This window comes from Schistocerca americana, chromosome 4 (assembly GCF_021461395.2).
Source record: "Schistocerca americana isolate TAMUIC-IGC-003095 chromosome 4, iqSchAmer2.1, whole genome shotgun sequence".
Classification (NCBI taxonomy): Eukaryota; Metazoa; Arthropoda; class Insecta; order Orthoptera; family Acrididae; genus Schistocerca; species Schistocerca americana.
The window spans coordinates 334,165,435-334,191,549 of NC_060122.1; the positions used below are offsets into that span (position 1 = coordinate 334,165,435).

At 41.8% G+C, this 26,115-nt stretch overlaps 1 protein-coding gene across 1 annotated transcript in view; it reads left to right on the forward strand.

The window, feature by feature from the left end:
* LOC124612867 (carboxypeptidase B-like) overlaps window positions 1-25,879 on the forward strand; it is a 139,538-nt gene extending 113,659 nt beyond the window's left edge. Inside the window, exons 8-10 of the mRNA XM_047141298.1 lie at window positions 3,454-3,510; window positions 11,835-11,919; window positions 25,569-25,879. Coding sequence (XP_046997254.1) covers window positions 3,454-3,510; window positions 11,835-11,919; window positions 25,569-25,777 — 351 coding nt within the window. The 3' untranslated portion in view covers window positions 25,778-25,879. The remainder of the gene's footprint in view (window positions 1-3,453; window positions 3,511-11,834; window positions 11,920-25,568) is intronic.
* Window positions 25,880-26,115: the final 236 nt, after the last annotated feature.

Sequence of the window (26,115 nt, forward strand, 5' to 3'; positions counted from 1 at the left end):
TGTGGACGCCATAGGGGATTCAGTATTAGTCATAGTTCAACAAAGCTTTGCAAGACTTGTTATCAAATAAGGCAGAAGGAGTAGATAACGTTCCTTCGGAACTTCTAAAATAAAATTGAAAGAAATGAGAATCATAAGGCTATCTAAGTTTGTGCGTGAAATCTATCAAACTGGAGACATACCGTCAAACTTTCAGAAAAATATCGTCTAAATATCCTGAAGAAAACAAGGCAGATACATGTGAGACCTGTCACACATTCAGCTTAACAGCTCATGCTTGGAAGTTGCTGACAAAATGATCTGCAGAAAAAGTGAAACGATTTTGTCTTTCGGAAAGGTAAGAGCACCCTCGAGCCAAGTCTGTTGCTGCGCTTCATAATGGAAGCAAGGCTTGAGAAATATCAAGAGATGTACATAATATTTGTCGACACTGAAAAGAGTTTGACGATGTGAAATGATGCAATATATTTCGAAATTCCGAGAAAAGTAGGAGTAAGTTGTAGGGAAAGACGGATGGTATACAGTACAAGAACCAGGAGTCAACAGTAAGAATGGAAGACCGAGAACGAAGTGCTCGGATTAAAGGTATAAGACAGGTATGCAGTATTTCGCCTCTAGTGTCCAATCTAATGTAGAAGAAACAATGATGAAAATAAAAGAAAGATACAAGAGTGGATTTAAATTAAGTGTGAAGAGATATCACTGCTGAGATTCGCTGACGACATTGCTGTTCTCAAGAGAAAGTGAAGAACAATTACGGTATTTGCTGAATGAAATGAACATTCTAATGAGTAGAGAATTTGGACTGAGAATGAACCGAAGAAAGACGGTTGTAATGGGTGATAACAGCAACGAGATTAGCGATAACAGTAACATCAAAACTGTTGATGACGATGTGGACGAAGTTAAGGAGTTCTTCTAGCTTGGAAGCAAAATAAAGCATGTTGAAAGATGCAAGAAGGGCATAAAAAGCATAGTGGCACAGGCAAGGAAACTCTGTAAATGTAAAGCACTGTAAGGTAGTGAATCAAGCACTGTGGGAAAACTGGAAAAGAACGGTATCGAAGCATCTGAGACGTGGGGCTACAGAAAGATATTGAAAATTAAGTGAACTGATAAGGCAAGAAACGAGGAGGTTCTCCGCGGAATCGGCGAAGCAAGGAACGTATGGAAAACACTGACAAGAAGAAGGGACTGGACGGTAAGAAATAAGGGAACAACTCCGTACTACTAAGTGGAGCTGCAGAGGGTAGAAACTGCATGGGAAGACAGAGACTGGCGTACATTCATCGAATAATTGATGGCGTAGGTTTCAAATGCTACTCTGAGATGAAGAGGTTGTAAGAAGAGAGAAATTGGAGGCGGGTCACATCAAAGCAGTCAGAAGACTGATGGTTTAAAAGAAAAAAAATTGCCTTAACCATATTGCCCCAGAACTGAATTAATAATTGAGTCCGTTCCCGATTCGGACAAAGGCTTCCGTGAGCTTCCCGTTTCGTTGTAAACCAAATCCCAGGAACTCGAAATCCTCTGCCAAAGTGTTTCCAAGTGGGACTCACAACGTCCCAGCTTCTTGGTACTTGGCTGAGAAGACACTGTCTCAATAGAATAGGTCAGAACTCGAATAGTCCATTTCCCAATTATGGGTTAAGAATCAGTTCTGTTAACGAAAAAGTTTACATATCTTATTCATGTGATCTGTACGTGGGATATATAATGGAGCCAGCGAAAGTGTCGCAAAGCCTTTCTCCTACACTTCCGTTTCTCTAAACTGATGTAATATGGTTTCGCTAGAACTACGTCGGCTTGTTCCCAAAGATCCCTATTCAAATTTCCTGTTCATCTCTGATACATTTTCGTATGTGAGTTACTGGCACGTGTTCTCATTGCTGGGAATTAAATAAAGGAGCTTCTGTAGGAAATGGAAACATTAATTATAATGAACCCGCTACCGTTATACTACGCCAACGATAAAAACATGGTATTTTCCTAATACAGTAATGTTTTTCTCAATTTTGTTGTTAATAACTCCGATTAGATAAGTTACTTGACCCCAGTTTTTTCAGCAAGCCTGATTTACTCTTGTTTTTCATTGTCATCCTTCACTTCTTGGCGTTTACACCATTGGTCGACTGCTGGTGGTGTCACTCCTGTCTACATAACGGCAGGTTCCTGACCCCTACGTCGGTTTGAAACCGATTGGCGGTATAATAATCACAAATGCAATTAAGACTGTTTTTGAATAATTGATTAATCATACTAATCGCTGCTTCATCTCCACAACCATGTTGTCCAAAAAATGAGTATGTGTGTTGTCGTTAGCGTAAGTTAATTTAAGTTAGATGAAGTAGGGACCGATGACCTCAGCAGTTTGGTCCCATAAGAACTTACCACAAATTTCCATCTCGTTTGGTCAGTTTGTCTATTTCGTCATTATCAGGTAGAGGTACGGAAGTGATTAATGGAAAAAAGAAATAGAGAGAATGGATTTTAAAGTAACACAAAAAATGACATAATTCAAAATTCACTTAGTTTAAAAACAGCAGTTAAAAATGTCACTGAATAACCATTATTCACAGTAGTGTACTATCAATCATGCTATTTTAACAAATTGAACTTTGTGTTCATAAGTGTTCAAACTGTACGGTATAGGCCCTATTCCACATGTTACTAAGTTCTTATACAGAACATCGTAAAATCATAGTACGTTCAGGACTACACCAGTTGGTTAGAACATTTAACGAACATAAGTATGCAAAAATATACTAGTCTGAACGATTATTAATCGATCATGTTTTAATTGTTGTTCTTACAGTAGATAGTTACTGTATAACGCGACAATTCTGTGACATTCTTATGTCCACCAATTCCCTTTATATTTTTCAATTACGGAGGTCTACTTAAAACTGATAAAAAAAGTCGAAATTAGTAAATCATAACGTGCAAAAAATAAAAATAGCTCATGACTACAACAACCTAGCAGAAAATAGCTGTTTCATGTACTCAATTCATCAGGGCGATAGATCCACGCATGAAGAAAATTCCGGTTGGACACCTTATACGAATATTTCATCTTGAACATAACAAATATCCGCGGCTCGTGGTTTTGTGGTAGCGTTCTCGCTTCACGCGGACGGGGTCCCGGGTTCGATTCCCGGCGGGGCCAGGGGTTTTCACCTGCCTCGAGATGACTGGTTGTTGTGTGTCTTTCATCATCATTTGATTGTCATTCACTCGCAAGTCGCCGTAGTGGCGTTAAAGAACTTGTAGAGCGGCGGCCGAACCGCCCGCGAGGGGTCTCCCGCCCACCAATGCCATTAGCTCATTAACACAACAAATTGTATTATGAATTTTCCATTTAAAGAGCTGTCAGCTGTCATAAATTTTTGTTGTTGTGTAGTGGTACATGAAATATTTATTGTAAATTATATACTGAACTTCTTTTCTGTGTAGCTCTTCCTTTACCCGTGGGGCTGGACGACGGATTATCCTGACAACGTAGATGAACTGGTAAGTGCTAAATAGCTATCAGCTGTGAGATAAAAAAAAGATCATATAAATTTGAAAAAAGTAAGAAATTACTGTCGTCTAAGTTGTTATTCCTTAACATTTTGAATTCTCTGCATTTTCCGTGTTTCTGTTTTCCAGAGGCATTTAGATTGGCTGTCGTTGTCATTCTTGTGAAATCTAGCAGATAAATCTAACGTTGTTAATTATCTACGCTGATTTCTAAATTTTTAAGTTTTGTCATCTGCTGGTTATATCGTCACAGTAAACGAGAGTCATTTATTATTGGAGGCCGCATTACGTTTTTGACTCTGAATGTTGCCAAGCATTGAGTAGATTTAACAACCATTCTTCATTTTTTTTCTGTAGTCTGTTTCGCGTGTCTTCTCTTTGTATAAATATTGCAACACAGACAAATCTCAATCTGTTTACTCCAACAAATACAATACGTCTCCTCCCCCCTTCCCCCGAAACACTCCCCGCACTTTCCACCATTACCAAATTAACAATTTTTGATTCTTCGAGGTATGTCCTTCGAGGTATGTGCTTCGAGGTATGTTCTGTGGACCTATTCCTTCTTTCAGTTCTTTTATCTCTCATTCGGTTCAGTCTCTTCTAATCTGTTACCCGAATACCTGTGTAATATAGAGAATTCTCCCTTGAAATGAAAAATTTAAGAGTTTTTAGGCTCATCTTGTTTGCAAAATTTATCATCCGCGTTTAAATTCCATAGATGACTATAAGGGACTAATAATTTCAGGAAAGACTTCATAGCACATTTATATTATAATTTATCGCTTCAAAAAAAAAGTATGACATGTGCGTCAAAGGAGACTGATCAGTATTACCGTTGTCGGACTGTAATGATGTAGCTATAGGCTACGTGAATGTCTCAGTGGCCTGTACACATTGTCAGCTTTCTATCTTTTTATACGTTTTTCCATTGCCATGGAATAAATGTTGGTATTCAGGGAGACCATCTTACATGCAGCAGTGGCTTCGGGATTCTCAATCTACAACATGCGACGAAGGATTTTCAATTGTAGAATTTATCTTGCAAATAACAAATACGTTTCCAAATGAGGTAGTCTTAGAAGTTAAATTTTAATAAATTCATGTACTGTGATATATTTATAAAAGGCTTAGTTCTTCTATTTCATGACCTTTCTTTTTGTAAAATGAAGTACTTCCACTGTTCGGTTGATTCTGTATCATAACAGTGGGTCCCGACAGATTTCATTCAAATTGATATTGGTGTCCAAATCATGGGCAATCAGTTTTCATATAAGAAACCCACAGTTAATTTTCATGCTTTTACCACAACTGAATAGGACGTCGAAAAAAATGGAAATAACGGAGTACGACAAAGAGTGAGTAAAGTAACCTCATATTTCTTTCGAGGAATGGTCGTCGATTCCCTTCAATTGCGAGCGGAAGTAGAGAGAAGTACGAATCAGTCTCAGCTGAGGATCACGGTGGTACAACTGTAGCAATCTCACAGCCTTCAATGCTACTAACTGGTGGTCACAACGGCGAATAATAGACCATGGGAGGAGCAGAATTCTGACAACTACTGTGAGATGTGCAAGTAAATATTGTAAACTTCGGGTGCAATGTATCGTAATGTTCAAAACTGTGGTTTTGCCGAAAGTGTGTACGTATATGGGAAAATGACGCTTTCTGTGTGATGACTGTACGAGAGTTAAAACTCAGTCAGCTCTTAGTTTTCAAATGAAAGTCCAGATAATGGCTGCTCAGTGAGAAGTAAGAAATTTGTGCACATATTGCGAGCTAACAAAATTTAGAGCGAAAAAATTATTATTTATTCAAACGAACAACAATTAGTTCTGAGAGGATACTTAAAAAGCAAGCTTTGTAAATTACAATGAAATGATTTTTCTTCTAAAGACTTATTGGTAACAGTTTGTGCAAAACTGTGAAAGCTTCCAGGGAATTAACATCACATGCATTTACTTTAATTAGTACTTGACCATAAAAACGACGCACCTCGCAAAAATATTTCTTGTATCACACAGAATAACGGATACAGACCACATGACGTCTGTACTACAGCGCAGTTCATTGCTTGATAAACAAGAGATATCGTTGTTGAACAATATTTTGGCAATCGATCGCTGGTGTACACGCATGGGTAATCCTGATGCCGCAGTGTCGAACAGTTCAATAATACCGAGATTGATGGCTCGTTCCTAGTAGAGCGGATCAGCTGCACACAAGAAGAGGACCAGGATCCGCCAGTTTTGACGGTCGCGAAACTGGCTGATGTTAGGGGTGTGACTTTGCGTTCACCGTCCAAAAGATTGAGTAGGCTACCTGTTCACTCCCAGATTTGGCTTCGTAGTGTCCAGAAAGCGACTCAGACGTAAAAATTTCGTGCATATAATGTTCGGAGGATGCAGGAATTGAAGGCGTCGGATGGTTTTGGTCATTGGTCGACATCCATGGAATACTCGAAATGGGCCGTGTTTTCTTCACTGATCTTAGTGCATGCACGAATAGTTAGTATGCACTGAGGTAACAAAAGTCAAAGCATAGCGATATGCACATAGACAGAGGGTAGTATACAGCGTACACAAGGTATAAAAGGGCAAAAAAATGGCTCTGAGCACAATGGGACTTAACATCTCAGATCATCAGTCCCCTAGAACTTAGAACTACTTAAAGCTAACTAACCTAAGGACATTACACACATCCATGCCCGAGGCAGGATTCGAACCTGCGACCGTAGCGGTCGCTAAGTTCCAGACTGTAGCGCCTAGAACCGCTCGGCCACCCCGGCCGGCTATAAAAGGGCAGTACGTTGGCGGAACTGTCATCTGTGCTCAGGTGATTCGTGTGAAAAGGTTTACGACGTGATTATGGCCGCATCATGGGAATTAAGACTCTGAACGCGGAATGGTAGCTGGGGCCTAGACACATGGGACACTGCATTTCGGAAATCATTGTGGAATACAGAATGTACAGAGAATATCAAATTTCAGGAAGTACCTCTCACCGGGGACAACGCAGTGGCCAACGGCCTTCACTTAACGACCGAGAGCAGCACAAACAGTACTAACAGACAAACAACACTGCTTGAAATAACCGCAGAAATCAATATGGTACTTATGATGAACATATGGGGCTGTGGCAGCAGACGACCGGCGCGAGTGCTTTTGCTAACAGCACGACATCGCCCACGCAGGGCGCGTGGACTCGTGACCGTATTTGTTGGACCCTAGATGCCTGGAAAACCGTGGTTTGGCCAGATAAATCCCGATTTCATTTGGTAAGAGCTTATGGTAGGGTTCGAGTGTGGTGCTGACTCCGCCAAGCCATGGACCCAAGTTGTCAACAAGGCTCTGTGCAAGCTGGCGGTGGCCCCACGATGGTGTTGGATGTGCTTGCACAGAACTGAACCGATCATTGACTGGAAATTGTTATGTTCGGATACTTAGAACCCATGTTCCCAAACAATGCTGATATGTCACCGATCCACAGTTGTTCGCGATTGGTTTAAAGAACATTCTGGACAACTGGAGAGAATGGTTTGGCCACCCAGATCACCGAACATGAATCCCATCGAACGTAATCGAGAGATCTGTTCGTACACAAATTTCTGTGCCGGCAATACTTTCGTAATTATGGACGTTATTCAGGCAGCATGGCTCAATATTACTGCAGGGGACTTCTAACGACTTGTGGAGTCTTTGCCACGTCGAGTTGCTGCACTACGCCGGGCGAAAGGAGATCTGACACGATATTAGGTGTCCCATGACTTACGTCTCCTCAGCGTACAAGATTTAAATCAACAAAAAATCCACATGTCTTTCATGAAAACACCTTGCACTATCAGGTAATTTGAGTGCTGTGCGCCGTATAGCGTTGTCGAGTTGCGGGCCCTATTCTCTTAAAAACTATGGTGAACAGCATTGTGTACCAAGACATCATTACACTGTTTATTTCACTTCTCGAGACAGATGAAAGTTATCTTGATTGCAGTAGGGCAGTGACACTTATCACACCAAATGAAACAATTCATTTCTTAAGAGAATTTTTTGGTGATTGAATCACCTCTCTCACGTTCTCCCAGTTCAATGTCTTATTCTTGTGAGGTTTCTGTAAAGAAGGGGTCTACAAAAACAGCCTTCACTCACTTGGAACTAAAGATTAACATAACAACTGATACTGTCAACATCATCGACAACGCGATCCGCAAAGTGGCCTCAAACATGACAAAGGGAGATCGTGCATGTGTTACATAACAGTGCAACTGTTTTGAACGTAGATTACAAACAATGTATGTGGGGTTATAGTAGTAGCAGTAGTATGGTATTCTGCCATACGGCAGGTCTTGTCATGGGTTAAGCCTCTTCTACTTTTCTCTGTCCATAACCAGTCATTTCATTTCTGAATATTTGTCTCCTTTGATACTGTCTAGCATTTTTCCCTCCACCATTCCTTCAATAAACAATCCCTCCTCAAACAATGTCCAATCCAGTTCCGTTTTCTCTTTCTGATGACTTTCAGCATGTTTCTTTTTTCTCCAACTCTTCTTAATATTTCTTCATTCCTTACTTGGTCTTCCCATTTCACTTTTTCCATTCTTCTCCATATTCACATCTCCAGTGCCTCCAATCTTCTCTCATCTTCCTTCCGCAATTTCCAGGTCTCCGCACCATATAGTGCAACGCTCCAGATGTAACATTTGGCAAGGCGTTTCTTGAGATATTTGTTTCGTGGTCCAAAAAGTAATTTCTGTTTCCTCTTGAATCCTTCTTTTGCCGTTGCAATTCTTTTCCTAATTTCTGCTGGGCAATACATATCATCCATTGTTACACTTCCCAAGTAGAGAGTAGTTATAGAATAAAATTCTTATTGCATGTAATTACTTTTCGATGATGGTGACTTTTTCAGTCACCTTGAACAGTTCTGTTGATACTTTTTACAGTCGTTAATGTTACTGTCCTCACATCACAACGTTGAGATGTTGAAAAATCAGAGCTATGAGTAATAAGGTAAACTATACTAGCAGAAGCATGGTTGTACATAGACATTTGGCAATGAGAAAACTAAATCTGAACGATTAGTTGCAATGAATGAACCATGTTGTGCTTGAGTTTGAATCATTAGTGTGTTCTGTTCTCTCAGAAATACTCCCGAACCATTCATAGACACTCGTACTTTGTCTTTATTTGAGTCTACGGTGGTAATGATGACGATAGCAATATTGGAGCAACAAACAGATGTAAAATATGGCCCATGTAAATGCATCTTACTGACGAGCATCATCTTCAAAAAAGGATCTTCTAAGCTGCACATAATTGTGCAAAAAAGCCGATGGAAGTTATGAAAAGTTGACTTAGTATCCTCGTGGTAACCAACTAGGATCTCGTAATAGCTTCAATTCCTCCTCATTCTTTGTTGTTTCTATTTTTCCAGTACTCCCTTATTTCTATCCCGTATTTTTCTGTCTTCTGTCCCTGTTCCCGATTTCTTACGTCTTCTACCTTGAAAGCCTTCTAAATTAAGTATTTTATTTGTATTCTTTGATGCTGTTTCCTTCCAGTTCATTTCTTATTTCTATAATCCATGTTATTGTTGATTTCTTTTTCCAGAAATACTGCAATATTGTTTCGTTAGCCTGTTCTCATTCATTCATTGGTGGTATCCAAAGAAAAAGCTGAACTTGTGTTTTGCCATTACTTCTGATATTTTCTGAATGTTTTGGTAGATCTCCTAATTACTTATCATTTTATAACCACCTGAAGACTGTACTGCACCCATTATTTTTCTAGTAATTCCTCTTCTGTGTACCTCTACTCGGCCCAGCTAATAGTTCATCGTTAAGTATTCACATGTATACAAACATTCAGGTCCAAACCTGTGCTATAGTGTTTTAGTTTTGTATTTTTAGACATACATTTCATGTTGTTGGTATTTTTTGTCAAATCATATACTCCTTCCATTTTATCGAGTCTTACATGTACTGCACCATTCTGCTGTATGGTTTCTTCAAGATATTTAAATACTAGCTCACTCAGTTTTATCTATTTGTGTTTCTATGGTGCATGAATTTTATGTTTTGCTATTATTTGCAGAAGATTTGTTTGAGAAACTTGCTCTGTTAGATTTTCTTAAAGTATTGCAAAATCGTCGGCAAAGCCAGTCTGTTTATTTAATTCCGTTTGATTTTTTCCCACCCCAGTGGGGACTTTTTAGCACCAAATTCCACATTATTACAATTTTTTCTAAAATGGAGTTAAGCAAGAAACGTGCCCCCCTTGTCTGACACCAGATATATTTCTTACATAAATGTAAATTTAGACTTTTCTTTCATACTACAGTCTCCGTTTATTTTATCTATTGCTACTCTGTCTACAGAATCAAATGTTTTTTCAAAATCGATAAATGATACTATTACAGCTTTCCTGGTTAACATTTTGAGACGAAATATTGATTTTAAGTTACAAACATGTTCTGTGCAGAGTCTTTCGAAAACCACGCTGATATTCTTCCAGTTCGTTGCAGGAAGTTTCATCAACTCTGTTCAGGAGAATTTTTGCCAATGTTTTGCGTGCTACTGGCAGAACGACGCTCCTCTTTACTGATATGTTTTGTCTTTCCTTTTAGGTAGTGTGGTTGGATTAATGCTATTTCTGAGTCTTCTGGAATCTATTCTGTTTTTCAAATGTTCTTAACAAGCAAGCGCAGATGTCTCATAACTTTTGTTTCTTACCGTTTCAGAAATTCGCAACATGCTTTGTTGTTTTTTAGCGTTTTGATGGTTTCGTGAATTTCTAGTTCTGTTGATGGGAAATCGAACTCAAGGTTTTCTGATATCGCTGAAAATTCTGATTTACCTATTAGAACTGAACAATGTAAGAGTCTGTCAAAAAGTTTTTCTAATATTTCATAACTTTCTTTGTTATTTCATCCTACTTTGCTATTTTCATTTTTGAAACAAATACTTGGTGCTTGATATCCTTTAAGCACGTCATTAATAAAGTCATTGATTTTGACTCAATGACTAAAGTTACTCCAACGTTAAAAGTAACAATGAAAGCGGGAGCGAGATACGGTTAGATGAAATGTACGTATTTTTCCATAGATCTACAGTAAGGAGGCCCTCTCGGATGTATACCATGTCATGAAACAAGGAAAAAATAGCACATATTTACAAATAAAAAAGATATGGTAATGTACCTTACACAGAACTAAAGTGAAATGGTCGTCATGGATGTAGAAAGAGTCAAAAAATCTGAAACACATTTTCATTATAAGGTAATGACAAAGGTTCGCAGGAGAGATTCTGTGAAGTTTGGAAGATAGGAGACGAGGTACTGGCGGAATTAAAGCTGTGAGGACGGTTCGTGAGTCGTGCTTGGGTAGCTCAGATGGTGGAGCACTTGCCCGAGAAAGGCAAGTTCCTGGGTTCGAGTCTCGGTCCGGCACACAGTTTTAATCTGCCAGGAAGTTTCATATCAGCGCACACTCCGCTGCAGAGTGAAAATCTCATTCTGAAAACATCCCCCAGGCTGTGGCTAAGCCATGTCTCCGCAATATCCTTTCTTTCAGGAGTGCTAGTTCTGCAAGGTTCGCAGGAGAGCTTCTGTAAAGTTTGGAAGGTAGGAGACGAGGTACTGGCAGAAGTAAAGCTGTGAGGACGGGGCATGGAGTCGTGCTTGGGTAGCTCAGTTGGTAGAGCACTTGCCCGCGAAAGGCAAAGGTCCCGAGTTCGAGTCTCAGTCCGGCACACAGTTCTAATCTGCCAGAATGTTTCATATCAGCGCACACTCCGCTGCAGAGTGAAAATCTCATTCTGGAGACATTTTTCTAGATCAAAACAAGTTGATTTAAATATATGTGAAGATTATTCTTATTTCTAGTACTAATCCTACAAACTGCATTGTTTGTATTAAAAATAAAGCACTCGTAGGTTGCAGAATGTTCTTTGTTAACTTATTAAGAACGGCGCGTTTCGCTCGGACAGAGCATCATCAGGTTAAAAGACAACCTCATGGAGGCATAACAACGCCTCCATTAGCTTGCCTTTTAACGCGTTTTATGCGGTATCATGCCTTCTTGACGAATGCTTTTTGGCAGAAAATTTCTGATTTTTAACATACCCTGATGATGCTCTATCCGGGCGAAACGCGTCATTCTTAAGTTAATAAAGAACATTCTGCAACCTATGATTGTGTTTTATTTTATTTCTTATTTATAGTAGTGATAGAAGGTTGCTGTACCACCACGCCAAGATGGAATACAATAATTCGTATTGTTTGTATGGAAAAGAGGTGCGACTGCTCACTGGTGTGTTGCAGCACGCCCTGGGCATCACGGCGACCGCTGCGCTGGCTGCAGTACGCGGGACCCAGTACACCGTGGGCAGCTCCGCCAACGTCCTCTGTGAGTACACCACAGCACAGCCTGAGGCTTCTGCTGCAGCGCTCTGACTATGTCAGTCACTTCGTTTACACGGGGCTCTCAGAACCGGTTTTCCGTAAACCGATTTCCCGTTACAGTTTCTGGTCGGCCGTATAAACCCTGTGAAAGAGAAATGTCAGACCTCTCTCATGTCTTTTTGCTTTTACAAACTGTCCATTGGCCTTTGCCGCTTGCTAAATGTTTGCGAATATATCCAACCTCTAGGCCGGAAGTGTGCCATTGTTTCCTTTAGATGCTTTGTATGTACACCTTTGTTAAATGATAACCTGGGTCGGCATGCCTCCCTTCCTTCCCGAGCCAGCATATGTGAAAATCCAATCCGACGTTAACGACAAAGAGGCAGATGAAAAGCAGCATGGGAAGATGTTGGCGTGTGTCTCGCTACTTGCACTTTGGACGAGATACCCGCCTGCTCTAATCAAAGGCCAGTTAAGTTTGATTTCCACCCAATAATGTCACTGTGAATTCTCGTAATTAGCTTCTTTTAATAGAATTTAGATAGACAATTCGGTACTCCTCTTAACAGGTCTGGGAACAAGAAGTTATATTTTATTGAAATAATAGTTTTCCTTCGTTTGAGCCGGCCGGAGTGGCCGTGCGGTTCTAGGCGCTACAGTCTGGAGCCGAGCGACCGCTCCGGTCGCAGGTTCGAATCCTGCCTCGGGCATGGTTGTGTGTGATGTCCTTAGGTTAGTTAGGTTTAATTAGTTCTATGTTCTATGCGGCTGATGACCTCAGAAGTTAAGTCGCATAGTGCTCAGAGCCAGAGCCTTCGTTTGAGGTTATGTCCGGATGGCTGAGCTTCACTCGTGAGTCGTGTGGCCCTTAGGGCAGGGCGGCCCTCTTTGTGTCAATAAGACAGTGCAGCATCTTCGCATAATACGTTTAGAAGAACTGCTTCCCAGCACGGTCGCTTTACAGGCACGGCATGGGTCCGTCATTATACGTTCTCTTCGGCATGCAGCGAGATGGACACATTGCTGATTAATGGTGGAGGCACGCTTCTTGCAGACTCTATGGCTTCAGACTGGGAACGACACCTCAGAAGGTAATGCCCGTTTACACTCCCAGGCGACATACTGGCGCCTGTTACAGGTTGACAGCCTGCTGATTAAGTAGGAAGTTACGCCCTGACAGACATACCGACACAAAGGCATTTACCAAAGTTGAGAGACAAGATTTGAGACATTTTCGAAAAATAAGCAGAATGGTAGAGGGAAAAGAGCATTTTGCTCACGTCTCATATGCTAACACCAAGGCTAGAGCCCTTATAGGCAGCCAATATGAGACTTGGATCTCTCTGAGAGTCGTAAGACGAGGGGAGGGGAGTCGTGTGGAAAATTTTCCCTCTTCTGAAAGATGAAACAAGTAAGCAGGATACATGGTTGGCTGACGCGGACTTTTGGCGGAATTATTGATGTTGAGAAGTCAGAGTTAGAGAAACGAAAGGGTACGGAGGACATTCGATTTCGAAGAGTGGCACAGAAAACATTCTGTTCTGGACTAGTCAAGAGAAGATTCTGATTCGGGGAGTGGCGGAGAACAGCGGCTTCCTGTGACAGAGATCGATGGAGAGCAACTGGTCTTCGTTCAAGATACGAGGCGGCAGCCAGAATGGTGAGTATTCTAGCGCCAGTACTAGGATGTAACTGAGAACGAGACCGTGAGAAGTTTAGGAGCCTTTCCATCTGGTTAAAGTCATTTCACACCTGTAGTAATTTTACTTAATTTTTCAACTGAGTTCTTCACTGTTTGGAACTCAAAGTTTGCTACCGTAAATTTTTGAGTGACGATAGATTGCTCGTTAATTAGCCTGTTGCACGTATTCATTCTGCACGTATGACCTCTCTTTAGTAAAGTGGGCAACGCAATTATTTCTGCTTCATCATTTAAACTCGAGTCAACAGCTGCCTCTGAAACGAACGCCTCTCGTGCACTATGTTTCCCATAACAAGCGAATACACCATACGTACATTGCTTGTAATTGAGACAGTTTAATAGTTCATGTATTTCTTGTTATTTTTGAACGAAGGCGTTCTCCATTTTTTTTTTTCATGTGTGTAGATCTTTTCTTGAGTCGTCAGTCTTCTGATTGGTTTGATGCTGGCCGCTACCAATTCCTACCCTATGCAAACCTCTTCATCTTAGAGTAGCCTTGCAGTCTAGATCCTCAATTATTTGTTGGATTTAGTCTGCGTGCTTTTCTCAGTGGTAAAGTGTTTGCCTCCCATACAGCGGACCCGGGTTCGATTCCCAGCTGGGTTGGAGATTTTCTCCGCTCGTGCTGTGGGTGTTGTGATGTCCTCATCATTAATTTACCCTCATCACCGGCACGTAAGTCGCCCAATGTGGCGTCGACTGAAATAAGACTTGCACTTGACGGCCGAACTGAACCGAATGGGGCCTCCCGGGTAACAATGCCATACAATTATTTCATTTCATTTTTGTTGGGTTCTCTGCAGTTTTTACCCTCTACAGATCCCTCTTGTGTCTTAGAAGTTATTCTGTGATGTCGTAACAGATGTCCTACCATTCTATCCCTTCTTCATGTCAGAGTTTTCCATATATTTGTCATTTCTCATTCCTTACCTTATCAATCCACTTAATTTTTAACATTCTTCTGTTGCACCACATCTCAAATACTGCGGTTGTTCCACCATCATACAAAGCTGTGCTTCACCCATATATTCTCAGAAATTTATTCCTCAAATTAAGACCTACGTCTTATACTAGTAGACTTCTCCCGGCCAGAAATTCCCGCCAATGCTACTCTGATTTTTATGTTACCCTTGCTCCGTCCGTCACGGGTTATTCTGCTGCCTACTTCGTGATCACGGATCCTGATGTTAAATTTTTCACTATTCTCATTTCTACTACTTCTCACTGCTTTCGTCTTACTCTCAATCCATACTCTGATGCTCATCAGACAGTTCATTCTATTCAGCAGATCCTGTGATTCTTTTTTTAATTTCGATGAGCTTAACAATGTAATAAGCGTATCTTATCATTGATATACTCTCACTTTGAACTCTATTCCCACTCTTCAATCTTTCTTTTATACGCGGTATTGTTTCTTCGGTGTATAAATTGAACAGTAGTGGCAAAAGACTTGTCTTACACCCTTTTTAATCCGAGCACTTCGTTCTTGGTCTTTCGCTCTTACATTTCTCTCTTGGCTCTTGTAAGTACTGCATATGACCTGTCTTTCCCTATAGCTGACCACTACTTTGCTCAGAAATTAGAACATCTTGCACTGTTTTACATTGTCGAAGTGTTCCAGGTCTCCAAATCCTATGAACGTGTCTTGATTTTTGTTTAGTCCTGCTTCCATTATCAACCGCAACGTCAGAACTGCCTCTCTGGTGCTTTCCTAAACCAAAAGTGAACTTCATCTAACACGTCTTCAATTTTCTTTTCCATTCTTCTGCATATTATTCTTGTCAGCAGCTTGGATGCATGAGCTGTTAAGCTGATTGTGCGATAATTCTCACATTTGTCGGCTCTTGCAATCTTCGGAATTGTGTAGGTGATGTTTTCCGAAAGCAGAAGGTATATCGCCTGACTCATACGTTCTACACAGCAACGTGAATAGTCGTTTTGTTTCTACATCTCCCAACTAGTTCAGAAATTCTGACGGAGTGTTATCTATCCCTTCTGCCTTATTCGATCTTAAGTCCTCCAAAGCTCTTTTAAATTCTGATACTAACACTGGATCCCCTATTTCTTCTATATCGCCTCCTGTTTCTTCTTCTATCACGTCATCAGACGAGTCTTCCCCCTCATAGAGACCTTCAGTTTACTCATTCCACTGATCTGCTCTCTTCTCTGCATTTACTGTGGAACTTCCACTGCATTCTTAATGTCACCGAATGTTGCTTTGACTTTTCTACATGTCGAGTCATTCCTTCAGACAATCGTTACTTTTTCGATTCTTCATGTTTTTCATGCTTCCCTACACTTCCTATTTATTTCATTGCTAAGTGACTTGTATTTCTATATTCCTGAAATTCCCTGAATATTGTTGTACTTCTTTCTTTCATCAATCAGTTGAAGTGTTTCTTCTTTTACCCATGGTTTCTTCGCAGTTCCTTCCTTATGCCTATGTTTCTCTTCCCAACTTCAGTAATAGCCCTTTTTAGAGATGTCCATTCCCTCCAACTGAACTGTTTACTTAGCTTTGTAGCCTGAGAGAACTTCTAGCACATCTCTTCATTCCTTAGTACTTCCGAATATCATTTCTTTGCGTACTTAATATTCCTGACTAATCTCTTAAACTTCAGCCTACACGTCATCACTACTAAATTGTGATCTGACTCTGTATCTGCTCCTGGGTACGCATTACAATCCAGTATCTGAACCGAGCGAGGTGGCGCAGTGGTTAGACACTGGACTCGCATTCGGGAGGACGACGGTTCAATCCCGCGTCCGGCCATCCTGATTTAGGTTTTCCGTGATTTCCCTAAATCACTCCAGGTAAATGCCGGGATGGTTCCTCTGAAAGGGCACGGCCGACTTCCTTCCCCATCCTTCCCTAATCCGATGAGACCGATGACCTCGCTGTCTGGTCTGCTTCCCCAAAAACAACCAACCAACAACCAGTATCTGATTTTGGTATTTCTGCCTGACCACGATGTAATCTAACTGAAATCTTCCCGCATCTCCAGGTCTTTTCCAGATATCCCCCTCCTTTTGTGATTCTTGAACGGAGTAGCCGCTATTACTATCTGAAATTTGTTACGTAACTCAATTAATCTTAGTCCTCTTTCACTGCGAGTACCAAGCGCATCTACTCCTTCCCCTATAACTGCATACCAATCTCCCATGACTATTAGATTTCTATCTTCCTTTGTGCACTGAATTACCCGTTTAATATCCTTATATATTTTCTCTGTCTCTTCATCTTCGGCTAGTGACGTCGGCATGTATACCTAAGCTATATTTCTTGGTGTTGATTTGCTGTCGACTCTGATGAGAACAACCTTGTCACTGAACTGTTCTAAGTTACTCTCTCTCTGCCCTACCTTCCTATTTATAACTAATCCTACTCCCCTTATACCATTTTCTGCTGCTGTTGATATTACCCTATACTCATCCGACCAGAAATCCTTGTCTTCTTTCCATTTCTTTTCACTGATCCCTACTACATCTAGAGTGAGCCTTTGCATTTCCCATTCCAGATTTTCTAGCTCCCCTACCACGTTTAAGTTTCTGATATTCCACGCCCCGACTCGTAGAACGTTATTCTTTAGACGGTTATTGAATCTTTTTCTCATGGTCACTTTCCCCTTGACAGTCCCCTCCCTGAGATCCGATTGGGGCACTATTCCGGAATCTTTTGTCAACGGAGAGATCATCATGACACTTTTTCAGTTACAGGTCACATATTCTGTGGATACATGTTACATGTCTTTAATGCAAGGGTTTCCATCTCCTTCTGCATCCTCATGCCGTTGATCATTGCCGATTCGTCCGCTTTGAAGGGCTGTTTCTCAACCCAGGGGCAAAAGACTGTCCTTAACCTCTGTCCGCTCCTTCGCTGAATGGGATGACGCTACAGAAGATAATGGAAACCAATGCATTAAAGACACATAACTTAAATCCACGGGACATGTGGTCTGTAACTGAAGAATTGTGATGATAATCTCTCCATTGGCAAAATATTCCAGACTGATACCTCATTCACATCACCGGGAAGGGACTGCCAAGGGGAAGGTGGCCATTACAAAAAGATTGAGTAACCAACGGAAGCGTAACCTCCTAAGATTCGGGACGTGGAATTTCAGAAGTCTGAACGCGGTTAGCAAGATAGAAAGTCTGAACAGGGAAATGCAAAGGCTCAATCTAGATATAGTAAGGCTCAATATAGAATGATGGACGTCAGTGACGTGAAATGGATAAAAGACAAGGATTTCTGGTCAGGTTAGTGTAATGTATATCAACAGCAGCAGATAATGGTGTAACGGGAGTAGGATTAGTTATGGGCAGGAAGGTAGCTCAGGGAGTGAGCTACTGTAAACAGTTCAGTGATAGGGTTCTCTAGGGTTTTTCTCATCAGGATCGACAGCAAACCAGCACCGCAACGGTAGTTTAGGTATACATGTCAATGTCGCAAGCTGAAGATGATGAGACAGAGAAAGTATAAGAGGATACTGAAGGCTACTTCAGTACGTAAAGGAAGAAGAAAATTTAGTAGCCACGGGAGATTGCAACGCTGTTGTAAGGGAAGCAGTGGAAGAAAGGCTTGCGGTGGAATATGGTGTTGGTAATAGGAATGTGAAAAGAGAAAGACTGAAAGACGGAGTCTTGCAATAGATTTCAGTTAGTAATAGCGAAAGCTCTGTCAAAGAATTACAAGAGGAGGAGATTTACTTGGAAAACGCCGTGAGATACGGGAAAATACCAGTTAGATTACATCATGGGCAGGCAGGGATTCCGAAATCAGATACTGGATCATAAGGTGTACCAGAGAGCAGACATAGACTCAGATTACAATTTAGTAGCGATGAAGAGTAGGCTGAAGTTTAAGAGACTAGTCAGGAAGAATACATGCCCAAATAAGTGGGATACGGAAGTACTAAGGAATGAAGAGAGATGCTTAAAGTTCGCTGAGGCTGTACATACTGCTATAATGAATAGCTCAGCTTGCAGTTGAGTTGAAGAATAAAGGACACCTCTAAAAAGGGCAAAGACAAGAGCTGGAAAGAAAAACATAGATAAAAGAAGGTAACTGCAAAGAAACCGTGGGTAACAGAACACATACTTCAGTTGATCGACGAAAGAAGGAAGTACAAATATATTCAGGAAAATTCAGGAATACAGAAATACAAGTCATTTAGGAATGAAATAAACAAAAAGCTAAGGCGAAATGGCTGTATGAAAATGTGATTGTCGAAAGGACGGTCTCTGCATGTAGAAAAGTGAAAACATCAGTCGGTGAAATTAAAAGCAAGGGCGGTAACATTAAGAGTGCAATAGGAGTTCAGGGGAGAGAGCAGATAGGTGGAAAGAGTACGTTGAAGGCTACCTATGTGGGAGAAAACTTGTCTGATCTTGTGATAGAAGAAAAAACAGGAGTTGACAGGGAAGAAATAGGGTATTCTGTATTAATCGGAATTTAAAAGAGATTTGGATCACCTAAGATCAATTAAGGCAGAAGGAATAGATAACATTCCAACAGAATTGGGAAAAGTGGCAAAAGAAAAAAAAAGAATATTCTCGTCGGCGCGTAAAATGTATGAGACTAGCGATATACCATCAGAGCTTCGGTAAACCCTCATCCGCACAGTTCCAAAGATAGTAAGAGGCGTCAAGTGCGAGAATTATCATACAATCACCTTAACAGCTCATGCATCCGAGTTGTTGACAAGGATAATATACAGAAGATAAGAAAGGAAAATTGAAAATCTCGTAGAGGACGATCTGTTTGACTTCAGGGAAGGTAAAGGCACTAGAATGACATCTATGACGCTGCGGACTGAAGAAAAATCAAGACACGTTCATCCGGTATACCGTCCTGGGAAAAGCTTTCGACAATTTAAAATGGTGTAGGATGTTCAAATGTCTGAGAAAAACACCGTAAGCTATAGCTAGCACTGGACACTATACAATACCTTCAAGAGCAAAGAGGGACCAATAAGACTCGAATACGAAGAACGAAGTGCTCGTATTAAAAAGGGTATAAGACAAGGCTGTAGTCTTTTGCCCCTACTGTTCAGTCTGTACATCGAAGAAGCAATGAGAGAAATAAAAGAAAGGTTCAGGAGTGGGATTAAAACTGTTTGTGAAAGCATATCCGTGATAACATTCACTGATTACATGGCTATTCTTAGTGAAAGTGAAGAAGAATTACAGGATCTGTTGAATGAAGTAAACGGTCTATTGAGTACAGAATATAGATTGAGAGTAAATCCAAGAAAGATGAAAGTGCAGGGAAGTAGCTGGAATGAGAACAACGTGAAACTTATCAGAATTGGGGATCACGAAGTAGACTACGGTAAGGAATTCTGCTACCTCGGCAGCAAAATAACCCTTGATGTACGGTGCAAGGAGGACATAAAAAGCAGACCAGCTCTGGCAAAGAGGGTATTCTAGGCCAAAAGAAGCCTGCTAGTATGAAACGTAGGCTTTAGTTTGAAAAAGAAATTTCTGAGAATATACGTTTGTAGCAGAGCATTGCATGGTAGTGAAAGATGGACTGTAGGAAAACCAGAACAGAAGATAAAATAAGCATTTGAAACGTATTGCTACTGCAGAACGTTGAAAATTTGGTGGACTGATGAGATAAGGAGGTCGTCTGCAGGAAAGGAATATATGGTAAGAAGGAGGGACAGGATGAATCGTCATCTGTTAAGACACCATGGAATAACTCTCATGGTACTAGAAGTAGTGTAGAGGATGACAAGGATTGGAATATAGCATGTGAAATTAGTTCACACTCAAGGAGGATGATAAAATAATTTTTGCCTTGAAAAAGCAATTCGGAGTTACTAGCCTGCTTGCAAGAGAGGTTTATGTTTTGTAATTTTGTTGGCAGTGGATTTCCTGTTTGACCTCTTTTGCAAGGTATCCTTCCTGCCCCGTTACTTAACGGAATAAAAAGTTATATTTCTCAGAGAAAAACAGCGAGGACATAATTGATAACGGCCAACTAGAACCATTTTCATTGTGTTGGTGTTTCCGTCTAGGTGTGCATTTTAGGTGCATTGAAATTAAATGAAAGAATATAATGGAACACACACACACACACACACACACACACACACACACACACACACACACAGAAAATACTAGATACACCATATTTCCCTGCTATAGCAGGTCATACCAAGAAGCACTTTATCAAGGGCCTAAACAGGATGTAAATGATGGAGTAAGCAGCAAGGGAAAGTAATGACGAGACGACCTCACTTCGTAGAAAACTGTCCACATGCTGGCGCTGTGGCGCCGATGGAGACGAACCGAGAACGGCTGCGTAAGTGATCTTTTAACAACGAGACACTGGCGACTTTGTAGCTTTGCTGTTCAGATTCTTCCGCTGAGAAGGTCCCCCACCACCTGGCTCCGGACATCAGCTCGAGCGAGTGGGTGATGGGTTACCTGAAAGAAACTGCCCCAGTGAAACGTTTCAGGCAGTAACGAAACGTTGCATCGAGTCACGTGGAATACTTGCTACTCAGTAGGGAATACATACGATATGCAACAGACCTGGTCGTGAGTGGGTTGTCAGGTAGCTAATTGCATTTTAAAATACTCATTAATGTGGACGAACGAAAAGGAGCAGTATTTTACTGATTACGAAGTTATCCATTGCCTTTATTTAATTGAAGATGGGCACGTTTTGTCTGTATTGTATGGAAAGGCGTACATAAATGCTCAACTACTAAATAGAATTGCTGCCTATGTAGTTGCCTGATTTTTGAATTTATATGATCACTCTCTATTTGACTTGCAAAGGCTCTCATAAATAATAGTCTCCTTCTTCTTCTTTTTCTTATTGCTTGCCTTATCCCCCGTCTCCACACAGTCGGCTTTGACGTTTTTAGTGACAGTGGGTTGCTGAATACCATTTCTGACAACACCACTTGATACAGGTACCAACCCGGTATTTACCTAGCCGGATGTGGGAAATCACCTGAGAACCACACACAGGCTGGCCAACACACCGATCCTCGTCGATTCGGGGCCGGTACCTACTCGAGTCCCAGAATTAAGCGCTGCAGTGCACTGTGATATCCGAGCGGGTGTGCACAGAAATAGGAACACGTACTTACTGAAACGAAAGTTTTCTAGCTATTCCAACCCTACAGAATTCTGGAGTACTTTAAATTCGCACCAGCGAAGACTTCGCATTTCTTCAGTATGCTTGAACTACACTGAAGAGCTAAAGAAAATGATACACCTGCCTAATATCATGTAGGCCCCCGCGAGCACGCGGGAGTTCCGCAACAGGACATGGCATGGACTCGAATAATGTCTGAAGTAGTGCTGCAGGGAATTGAAACCATGAATCTTGCAGGGCTGTCCATAAATCCGCAAGAGTGCGAGGGGGTGGAGATCTCTTCTGAACAGGACGTTTCAAGGCATCCCAGTTATGCTCAATAATGTTCATGTCCAGGGAGTTTGATGGCCAGCAGAAGTGTTTAAACTCAGAAGAGTGTTTCTGGAGCCATCCTGTAGCAATTATAGACGTTTGGGGTGTCGCATTGCCCTGCTGGAATTGCCCAAGTCCGTCGGAATACACAATGGACATGAATGGATGCAGGTGACCAGACAGGATACTTAAGTACGTGTCACCTATCAGAGTCGTATCTAGACGTATAAGGGGTCTCATGTCCCTCCAACTGCACACGCCCTAAACCATTACAGAGGCTCCACCAACTTGAACAGTCCTCTGCTGACATGCAGGCTCCATGGATTCATGAGGTTATCTCCATACCTGTACACGTCCTTCCGCTCGATGCAATTTGAAACGAGACTCGTCCGACCAGGCAACATGTTTCCAGTCAGTCCAATGTCGGTGTTGAAGGGCCCAGGCGAGGCGTGAAGCTTTGTGTCGTCCAGTCATCAAGGGCACAAGACTGGGCCCATATCGATGATGTGTTGTTGAATGGTTCGCACGCTGACACTTGTTGATGGCCCGGCATTGAAACCTGCAGTAATTTGCGGGAGGGCTGCGTATCTGTCACGTTGAACGACTCTCTTCAGCCGTCGTTGGTCCCGTTCTTGCAGGATCTTTTTCCTGCCGCAGCGATGCCGGAGACTTGATGTTTCACCGAATTCCTGATATTCACGGTACACTCGTGAAAATCCCCACTTCATGGCTACCTCGGAGATGCTGTGTCCCATCACTTGTGCGCCGACTATAACACCACGTTCAAACTCACTTAAATCTTGATAACCCGCCATTGCAGCCGCAGTAACCGATCTAACAACTGCGCCAGACGATTATATATTATAGGCCTTGCAGATCGTAACTCCATATTCTGTCTGTTTACGAATCTATGTATTTGAATACGCATGCCTATAACAGTTTCTTTGGCGCTTCAATGTAGATAGATGCAATAAGACAGTTTTCGCACGCAGTAACTGATGCGGATTTCTCTTCTTGTTCTATCTCTTCCGTCTCCTCCTTCTCCTCCTCTTCCTCCACCACCTCCTCCTCCTTATTCTTCTCCTCTTTAAGAGTTCACTGACATCCTTATCGAAATCTTATAAAAAAACTACGCAGTGATTACTTCACTGTACTGACGAAAACATGTAATGGGCATTCCAGCTTCTTACTCTTTCTAAACAGTACCTTCCCTTCAGACACCATTCACAGACCTCATTAAAGTAGCAAATTATCCTTCTTCTTTTTACTGTCATCAGCTGGTTCAAAAATGGTTCAGATGGGTCTGAGCACTGTGGGACTTCACATCTGAGGTCATCAGTCTCCTAGAACTTAGAACTACTTAAGCCTAACTAACCTAAGGACATCACACACATCCATGCCCGAGGCAGGATTCGAACCTGCGACCGCAGCAGTCGCGCGGTTCCGTAATCAAGTGCCTAGAACCGCTCGGTCACAGCGGCTGTCAGCGCGTTGCACTGCACTGCTAGACGGAAAATTGATTTTCAGTGCGGCAGGTATAGCGTCTTATCAGGAAGCCCACTTTTTACGCCATAAGCGCTGTTCGCTCTTCCGTTTACAAAATAGTACACTATATATAAAATACTACACTATATGTTTAGTGGATAATAATATGGGGCGTTTCCACCTCTTCCCCTATATGATGGCCTGAACTCTGCTAGATACACTTTCAATGAGGACTCAAAATGCCTGTTCTTCAACGCCCGAAACCAAAAAAGGTGATGTTAGACGATAGTATGTGAAGCGAAGGTGTTCCATTTTGTTCACTTTGGGTCTCTGGGCAGGCCAGTCCTCACAAACCAATGCCTGACTGTCATGCTGGTGAAACCATTACGAGTGCTGTGCTGCGCGGGGTAGCTGCGAGGTCTTGGGCGCCTTGTCACGGTCCGCGCGGATCCCCCGTCGGAGGTTCGAGTCCTCCCTCGGGCATGGGTGTGTGTGTCGTCCTTAGCTTAAGTTAGTTTAAGTTAGGTTGATTAGTGTGTAAGCTTAGGGATCGATGACCTCAGCAGTTTGATCCCATAAGACCTTACCACAAATTTCCAAATTTCCCGTTACGAGTGTTAAATAAAAGACACTGATGCGACTGAATTACAAGCAGACAATAAAAATGCTGATTTTTCAACCAGCGTAAATAATTTACTTTTTTTAATGTATGTTCGCAGCCTGCACGAGTTGTTTAAATGAAGTTATTTTTCAATGTCTTTAGAAGTTGTTATTCTGTTACTGCGATTAAGGCGTTACACCGTTGTCAAGCATAAATGTTCGATGCCACGTCACAGCACATACATGTAACGGTACCCATGCGGGTTTGTGACCAACGTTATAGCAATGGAGGCAACGGCTGCGACCACTGACACAAGTGACATAATGCCTAAACGTGTGCTGTAAGCATGCAGGCTGAAATACAATCCTTGTAATGTATTGTATTTTATTCTGCAGGATATCGGTCCGATCAAGGCTTTGTAGGTGCCAAGAGTGATGAAATTCTCGGGTCGGCTGACGAGTAGTTTTAGTCTATTGTGGACTTCCTCTTGGAAGGTTAGTGGCTGAGGATTTCTATGTTAGTTTACAGTCAAAGATTAGTCAGAGTTATTTTAGTCTGTTAGTTAATTGGATAGTTAGATCAGATTATGTAGGAGCCATGAGGACGGAAATTGAGTGTGTTTCGTCCTGTAGCTACTGCCTGCAGTTTGGAAGCATTTATGTTTCTTTACTTATTTCTCATTAATTTATTGAGCTTGGCAAGACTGAGGCCAACCGGCCTTCTCTTGCATTAAACCAGACATTCTACATATTTTTTGCTGCATTCATTAAGAGAAGCATTTAGTAAGTTACATCTAATACAAAACACAATAAAATTTTAGTAATTACTACCGTGTAGAAAGATAAACCGAACACTTTTTTTCATTCGCTCACGAAAAGTGCAACTATAGAGGCAGTTACGGGAAGGCAAGTTTAAGCTATGGAGGCTGGTGGCATTTAACGTGAGGGAAGGGGCGGAAGAGACCGAGAAAGGGAAACACGATAAAACACAATTAATGAAGCTGGGGGAAAAGAAAGCAGCGAGTGAGAGAGGAATGAGAAGAGAAATATGCGTAAAGGGAAGAACTTGGGAGGATTTGCTTTACTGTTCGGTAGAGCGAAAACTGTCCGTATACGTTAATTTATAAGGAAACTTAAGAGGGAAATGCTTCAGCTTCCTCCTGAAAGCAACAAGGCATTTAATTCTGGACAGAGTGCATGGTCGGTAGCTCGTCCTAGAGGTGAGGGGGCAGCAACAGAGAAAGAGTTTGTGACTTGTTTTATGAACGTGCGCAGGTAGCATACTATAGAAGCCTGGCGGAGAGCTACGGACTGCACCTTGTGGTCCACTGGTTTGAAAAATGTCCAGTGAAATTGTCTAGCAGTTACAGGAAATATAGAGAATGCGCCATGTAGTTTGCAGCCTTTGTAACTAGGATGTTTGTCGTGTTTACAGATTTCTCTTCCGGCTCGAGCCGTGACTACGCAAAGGGCGTGCCGGGCGCGCGCTTCTCGTACACTCTGGAGCTTCCCGAAGGGGGAACGTCGGGGTTCGACCCGGAGCCCTCGGCCATCTGGCCAGTCGTCACGGAGACCTTCGAGCTCATCAAAGTCCTGGCCGACGCCGTCTCAGGGCAGTGGCAGCCCCCTGCTACTAGCAGTTAGCGTAGCTGCTTGGTCTGAGGCAGCTAGGACACATGCATGTATCTGTCAGAACGCTCATATCCTAACAGCGAGGTTAAAATAAATGAATTAAGAAAGCTGCAAGTACGTATTTTCATAAACAATCATGAATATTTCTCAGTAACGGTAATGTAGAGATTATACCTTCCATTCGGTAACATGACAACGGTGAATTTATTGGTTTATACACAGTCTAGTCACATTAATGTGACCACCGCCATGTTCGGCTTCAGCGCGCCATAACCATTGACAGACAGCATGTGCAGCGCTTGCAGTGAAGGGTATACAATGCGTGTCCGTGTGTGTGGGGAGGGGGGGGG